This window comes from Solanum tuberosum, unplaced genomic scaffold (genome assembly GCF_000226075.1).
Source record: "Solanum tuberosum cultivar DM 1-3 516 R44 unplaced genomic scaffold, SolTub_3.0 scf00005, whole genome shotgun sequence".
NCBI classification, from domain to species: Eukaryota; Viridiplantae; Streptophyta; class Magnoliopsida; order Solanales; family Solanaceae; genus Solanum; species Solanum tuberosum.
The window spans coordinates 1,391,590-1,399,529 of NW_006238931.1; the positions used below are offsets into that span (position 1 = coordinate 1,391,590).

Sequence of the window (7,940 nt, forward strand, 5' to 3'; positions counted from 1 at the left end):
TCTCTCTCTCTCTATATATATATATATATATATATATATATATATCTCCATCCCAACAAATGCAGCAACCAAACAAATGTTCCACATAATATGACATTTCTATTGTTGTAATTGGCGTTGTTTCGAAGAGGCATTGTTCAACTTGTTTGTTGTGCTATGACAGCGGTGATTGTAGGTGGCTGTGGTTTCCTAGCCTCTTCATGCTTGAGAAAAATCTCATGGTCGAGCATCTTTTCATACAATTCTCCATATGAGATTGTGGAATCTCTTACACGAATGGCGGCAAAAAGTTTACGAATTCAGATCCAAGTCCAGTAAAAAAATTTAACAATGAGTTCTGGATTAGATACAAGTGCTCCGGCTGTTGCAAATTCATTACACAATGATCTAACTTGATGGAGATAATCAACAACAGGACGAGTGTCTTTGGTTACACGGGCCAGCTGGTCACACAAACTAAAGATTCTTGTTTGAGACTTGTTTGCATAAGCACTATGCAGATCGTTCCAGGGAGCTTTGGCAGAGTCAGCAGTGGCAACAAGAGTTGGTTCAACAGAGGCTAAGATAGCATTTTGGATCAACTGATCTTGACAAAACCAAACAAGAAACACATGATTTTCGATATCTTGATTGTTTTGAGAGAGCATGTGAGGGAGGGGGGGGCAGGAATGGATCTATCGAGATGGTCATAGATATTGTGGCCACGCATAAGCATCGATACTTGATCACATAGAGAAGTTGTGGCTGCCAGCTAATTTGATTAGCAACTGTGTGACATAAGTGAAGGTACTTGTGAGAGTGGAGAACAGAGAAAGTACTTGTGAGAGTCATAGACGCTCTGATACCATAAAGAGTAAGGCGATATTTGAGAATGGGTCGATGTTTTTATTAATTTATGGTGTGTGGTATACAAAGGGATATGCCCAGCTGATACAAAGTCCTAACATATACAAAGTCTGTATATGATAACAATAAGGGGTCGTTTGGTAGACTATATAAGAATAATGCTAAAAGAGTGTATTAGTAATGCATGTATTAGTTATGCTTGCATTAATTATACGTAGATTATTTTAATGCATTGTTTGGTTTGATGCATTAAAAATAGTATATATTGCATTAAAAAAATTATTTACAAAGATACCCTCCACTTTTATGGTGGAAAAGATGTAAAAAAAGGTTTTGAGAGACAATTGGGTCTTTTATCATTTTAATGCATGCATTAAAACCATTGCATTGCTAATACCTAGAAATCCATGGTATTAGCAATGCACACCTTAATACACAATAGAGTGTATAACTAATGCAAGCATTAGTTATACATAGGTTGAAAAAGAGTACCAAACAAGGTACTAGTAATACACAAAGCTAATACATGCATTATTTTTCTTAATACACTCTACCAAACGATCCCTAAGAGATAAAATAGGATAATTAAGTGGTTGAGATGGACTCTAATTCTAGAAAATGGAAAAACAACTACACAAGAATAAGCTAAAACGTAGGAAGAATATTTTGTCGTTATTAGTTTCAAGACAGAATCTTGATTACATTCATAGATTGTAAATAGGTGTGATCTTGTTTATTGGAAGGATATTCGTTGACTTAAGAGGGTATAGGCAGAACAGTTGGAAATGCTTCTTTAGTGTTACAAAGGTAGTTGGGCTCGAGTTTAGTGGAAGAGTTTGGGTAAGTCCTACAAGTGGTAGGTCGTAGTTTTTTACTCCCCTGAGCAAAGAGTTTTCTATGTAAAAATCTTGTGTTGATTTATATTCCATAATTTACTTTCCTGCATAAATTCTCGCATAACTTGATTCTTTAAATGCTATTTTGCATATTTATTTCCGTTGGACATAATTTCATTGTATAACTAGTCATAGAACATATAATGTCTGCTTCAGTTTTCGCTCAATTGACAGTTTCTCGAATTTCATAGGCCAAATGATAATATGAAGCCCAACTAAGGAAGGATAGCTACTAGATTTTTCCTTTTGCTGTTCTAATTAACAGTGACTGAAATTACACAAAAAATATATTGTGAGTGAAGGTTTAAAAAAAGAAAAAATTGTTGTAAGAACTGCACAATGAAGAAGGGAGAAAGTGTCAAGAACGTGAAATAATGCGTGAATAAAGGAATTCGTTCCAAGTATCGGGCAATCCAGGGAGACACCAATGGATACAATCAGCATAAGTTGCGGGATCAGCCTGTTGCTCAGGCATTAGCATTTTGCCTTGACGAATTGTGTGAACTGATGTGTGTGCATCTTTTCTATACTCTGATAATGTTGTAATGTTGAGAAAGTATACTGGAACGTTGATGGATCTAGTCACATTTGCTGCTATCACAAACAACCTTTTATCTGTTCCAACATTTAGCGGCATTGATGTGTTCAGTATTGGGGATGTCTCTTTTGCACATTTTATTCCATCTGAATTTTCCCAATCTAAGCTCCTGTTTAAATAACGAATTAGTATATTTTATAGTTAATGTCAACGAAAATTCAAAAGAAAAAAACGGATTTATTTTACTTGATATGAAGAGGAGACATGCTCATGAAGAAGACTTGGGTGCGATTGGGATCTATATTTTTATCGACCCATTGGGACCAAGTTGCCAACACTCTTTTATAAGCTGTTGGTCTGTCTATCTCATCGTATTCTGTTGCTCCTTCATCGAACGATCCTCGTCTGTTAGGTAGGAAACACAAAATCACACAATAATTAATATCCATGTTTTGCAATCTGGAATTTTAAATTTGTTTGGTATATATGAATTATTTTACTTACAAAATTTTCATAGAAAAAGTGTTCATCCACCAAATGTATGTGTTGAAGATGAGATAGTCAACATTCTTCCAGTTGTTGCCATGCTTGTCGATAGATTCAGGCATGATGATTCTGTTCAAGATGCTATGCATATTTGGATCATCTGAGTTTGACTCCACTAGAAATGGAGCCCAGTAAAATTCCACCGTCGCATTGTAATCCTGCGTATATTCATATAAAAAGACAGAAAAAGTTATTCCTTCTCTCTTATTTTATATGAGTTAGTTTTACTCGAGTTTAAGAAAGAAAACCTTTTAAAACTTGTAATTTAAAATAAGTGATAGATATTTGTGTGACTATAAATCATTTCATTAAATGTAAAATAAGTATTTTAAAATTAAATTGTTACTCCCTTTGTCTCAATTTTTGTGACACAATTTCATTTTTCGAGAATCAAATAGTTTAAGTTTGATCGAGAATTTGTTCATGGAATTTTCAAATTTTTTAAAATCAAATTTATGTGTTTGTAAACTACGAAAAAGGTACTATAAGTCACAATAATTAACAATTCAAAATATTTTAAAAAAAAATTACGATAAAAAATAGATTTGTTTGAATTTTGAAATTCGAAATGTGTCACATAAATTGAGATTGAAAGTATTTAATACAGAAATATGTCATTCTATTTTGAACTGACTAAAAAGGAAAATGAATCATATAAATCGGTAGAGAGTAATAGAATACATACACTAAAACTCAATTTTCCAATAGACCAACCACTATTGGAATTTAGAACCTTTCATTAATATTAGGTGAAAAGAGATTTAAATAGAATATGAATCCTTTTCATTACGCAGTGGTGACGTGTCCAACTAATCAAGATTATTTATTACGCAACAGTATATCATTAAATTGACGAGTGGAGATGCTACCTTTAAAGCACACTAGTTCATACTTATTTGGGATACTTATTAAATTAATATTATTAATTAATGAGGTAATATTAAAGTGATTTTAATTAATACAAAAGTAGCATAAGAGTTTAAATATAGTATAGCAATAAGGTCTTATCAAACTAAGTAAAGCCAAAACATAATCATTATGTTTAATCAGAGAATCAATCTTTTTAAAAAGTTATTATTCCTTTTATCCTATTTAATACGGAAAAAGGCCAAAAATACCTTTGGACTATTCGAAAAGGTTCAAATATACCCTTCATCCATCTATTTGTCTAAAAATATCCCTCAATCCACCTTTTTGGTCCACCCTTACCCTTAAAACGTTGAATTTTTTCTTAAATTATTATTATTATTATTTATTATTATGTGGCAGATTTCTATTTGCTAAAGTTAAAACCCCACCTTCATCCCTTTATTTAACCCACCCCATGACCCAATTACCCATCTAATTAAAACACCCGACCCTTTACTAATAACATTATTTTATATAACTGAATTTATAAATATTACAAAAGCTTATTTTTAGAATTTTAACCTAATGTTGTTTAATTTTAATTTTTGTATCTAGCCAAATACTGATATTAATGAAAATTTAATTTTGTTAGAAATGTTTTTTGTACCTACACTTATCATAGAAACTTTCACTAAAATATAAATGAGAGTTAAAAATTTTCTTTATTATTTATGATAATTTAATATTTAAATTTTGTTCCCAACCCATAATTTTGGAGTAACAATTTTTTAAAATTTTTTTTTTTTTTATTATATGTCATGTAATTTTTTCGAGAAAATTTTAGTGAACCACTTGCCACTGTCGCCCATGAAGAACTCGATGCGGCTCCTTCTCAGAAAACAAAAGAAGTACATTTTAGTTTTCTTTTTGTGCAGAAATATCATTCTGATTTACTCAATAAAACAACAGTTCAAAAAATGATGCAAGAGAGATTTGTTCTTCTCATACAGAAACAAAGATTTTAGACATAAATGAATAGGGAAAATACATTCCGTATAACTTCACAACTCAAATCATATAATACTCCTTTCGTGATGCATATAATGAAACATGCCCAATATTTTCCCCAGAAACCAGTCAATTCAAGAACCATTCACCATAAATGTTTCAAAATGAAAGAGACGGGTGCTTGAATTAAATGGGTAATTGGGTCATAGGGTGGGTTAAATTAAGGGGTGAAGGTGGGGTTTTAATTTCAGCAAATAGAATTCCGCCACATAATAAAAATTAATTTAATAAAAGTTTGTTAGTTTTAAGGGTAAGGGTGGACCAAAAAGGTAGAGTGAGGAGTATTTTTAGCCAAATAGGTGAATGAAGGGTATATTTGAACCTTTTCGGATAGTCCAAAGGTATTTTTGGCCCTTTTCCGTATTTTATATGACTTACTTTTTTTTAAGTAAGTTTTAAAAAGAATTACACATTATTATTTTCATTTTCTTTCTTATTGAATGTTAAATCAAATTAAATTCATATAAATTGAGACAAAAGAGCATTGGCTAGGAAAATATAGTTACCTGAATTGTGAAAATTGATAAAGAACCAGTTTTGCTTAAGCTTTTTCTTGCAGAAGGAACAACAGATTGAACCAAACAAACCATGGATTCCCATTGATTCCTGTTTAAAGAGTCTCCTACAAACATGAGTCTCTTGTTCCTCAATTTCTCAAGAAGCAATCTTGGTTTAAACCTGAAATTATTTTTAATTAAATGGGTAAACACATAAAGCAACAGCGGACAGAATTTTCAAAAAGACACCTTAAACAATTTTGAACTGATATTATTCATAGATGAAGGATCCTTGGTCTTACTTGGGTAAAGAACAGTCTCTGGGTTGCCATCTCCAGTTCTGATACATAGAGTCCTGTCTTCCATTCCTCAAGCAAGTAACTTGAGAAGTGAGGAACTCACATTGATCTTCTTTGTAAATTGGGTGACTTACATTATCATTTGGGAAAAGGCTCAAATATGCCATCGAACTTTTAGAAAAGGCTCATTTATGCCATCCGTTAAAAGTTTGGCTCATTTATGCCATTGCTGTTAAAGAAAAGGCTCATCCATGCCATTTTTTTAACTCCGGTTTTGCAAAACCATTTTTTACACACCAAACATGGTTTAACACTTTTCTATTGGTGTTTTTTTGGATCAAATGTACATTTTTTGCTTCTACATCCTTAAGAACACCAAGAACACATGAAGAACATAAACAACTCCAAAATTTTCAACATCTTCAATTCTTCATGAATCGCCTCAAATTTCAAGAGTAGTTTCGCTCCGAGCTAGATACCAAAACTCAATTTCTTTTGAGCTCGAATTCAACCTAACTCAACAAGACCCAATTGAAATTTCTTCAAAGTTTCAAAACTTGAACATTCTTTAATGGTAGATTCTCCAAAACTTCAAATCATTTGAAATTTTGAACATAAACTCAAAAAACACTAGTCAACAAAGATCTAATGTTAAAAACAAGAATCAAAGCAATTTTTGGGACTGATTTTCGTTTTTTGGAATATATATTTTTAAATATGGGTGAATTTTTTGAACTCTACAAATGATTTTAGAATTTTTGTTTTTTTTTAAAAAAGAAATTAATGGTGTAGCCGAAATTTGAGATGATTTCGTGAAGAATTGAAGATGTTGAAAATTTTGGAGTTGTTTATGTTCTTCATGTGTTCTTGGTGTTTTTAAAGAAAAACAAGCAAAAAATGTACATTTGATCCAAAAACACCAATAGAAAAGTGTTAAACCATGTTTGGTGTGTAAAAAATGGTTTTGCAAAACCGGAGTTAAAAAAAATGGCATGGATGAGCCTTTTCTTTAACAGCAATGGCATAAATGAGCCAAACTTTTAACGGATGGCATAAATGAGCCTTTTCTAAAAGTTCGATGGCATATTTGAGCCTTTTCCCTTATCATAAACCCAATTCCCTATAAACAGATCGCAATCATCAGGTGGCAATTCAATGCTCTCATCATGATCTACATCTTCGTCAGGCATTTCAATGCTCTGTCCTATATCTGTCTCGACTACCGTCCTTGAGTTCATTACCATTGATGATGATGAAATTACACTGTTTTCATCACTTTCTAATTGAATTTTGGGTCTTGAGAATGGGAATTCAGCAATAGACTTGAAATCTTCATTGTATATGAAACAACTAAACAAGAATATGGAGAAAACCACGACAACTATTGACAGATTATTGTTCTTCTGTCCGCCGTGCTTCATCTCTGTTGAGATGAGAAATGCCACTACTGCTCACAATTGGAAATATAAACAAAACTAGCATCCCTAACTTTTTCTTTTTCTTATTATATTATTTGATTTGTTACCAAAAGTATTTGGTGAAATGGGGTTTTCAGAAAGATGTTGATTTAGTAGAAAATTGTCATTCTCAGATTTTGGTATTTGTTTCAAACGAACAACTACCATTGTTAGATGTGTGATGTGTGATGTGAGAGAGATTGGGAGATAGGAGTGATCTCAAAGCGTTATTCATCTCTTTATTTTATCTTTCTAGATTGTTTTAGAACAACACCACCAAAAAAAATAGTACAACCGACACATTAACATTAATTAGGAACACATACTTCACTATCATATACTATTATATATATATTTAAAATATTACGTATTTTATTATTAATTAAGAGTTTTAATATATATTTAAGAAGATACAATTAGATACATGTATTTTTACTATCAAATGTACTAAAATAGGGAAAGTGGCGAACAAAATAAGGAGGGAGGCGAGCAAGATTTTTTATATACATTAATTCACATGTATCTGAGATATCAGATACATAGGAACGTGACAAGTGAGATGGTAGAAGGTGAGTGAGGCGAGCGAATTTGTTATATATTCTAAGTAGATGTGAATTCACTTTGATACAATATATCTAGAACAAATTACACCTAGTGTTGACTCCATGTATCTAGAGATACATGTATTTAAGCGTATCTAAACGTATCTGAAAAGCACCAAGACCTGGTAAACTACATAATATTATAAACTAGAGTGTATCAAAAGAATTAACTCCTAAACTAAACAAATTTATGTAGGTTTTCTTAATTTTTATACCAATTGATTATGTTTTTATAATGTGTGGAATGATATCTATTATTATTTCCAAAGCAAGTTAGTAGACAAGCCATAAGTTGTTTCTCAAATTTAAAACATTAACTTCAAATCAAATTTTAAATTTTCA

General features: G+C 31.6%; 1 protein-coding gene across 1 annotated transcript; it reads right to left on the reverse strand.

Annotated features, from left to right (window-relative positions):
• Nucleotides 1-2,065: 2,065 nt before the first annotated feature.
• LOC102595587 (protein ESKIMO 1-like) lies at nucleotides 2,066-7,225 on the reverse strand. The gene is made up of 6 exons (XM_006338764.2): nucleotides 6,648-7,225; nucleotides 5,543-5,681; nucleotides 5,250-5,421; nucleotides 2,785-2,984; nucleotides 2,527-2,685; nucleotides 2,066-2,449 (listed from the first exon to the last, which is right to left on the reverse strand). The coding sequence occupies exons 1-6, from the start codon at nucleotides 6,958-6,960 to the stop codon at nucleotides 2,101-2,103; spliced, it is 1,332 nt and encodes a 443-aa protein (XP_006338826.1). The 5' UTR covers nucleotides 6,961-7,225; the 3' UTR covers nucleotides 2,066-2,100.
• Between the last annotated feature and the right edge of the window lie 715 nt (nucleotides 7,226-7,940).

Coding starts and splice junctions, on each gene's coding strand:
- LOC102595587 (XM_006338764.2), bottom strand. CDS start 6,960: ATGAAGCACGGCGGACAGAAGAACAATAATCTGTCAATAGTTGTCGTG. Junction 5,682..6,647: donor GTTTATAGGGAATTGGGTTT/ATGATAAGGGAA, acceptor GCCTTTTCCCAA/ATGATAATGTAAGTCACCCA. Junction 2,985..5,249: donor TATCAATTTTCACAATTCAG/GTAACTATATTT, acceptor GAATATACGCAG/GATTACAATGCGACGGTGGA.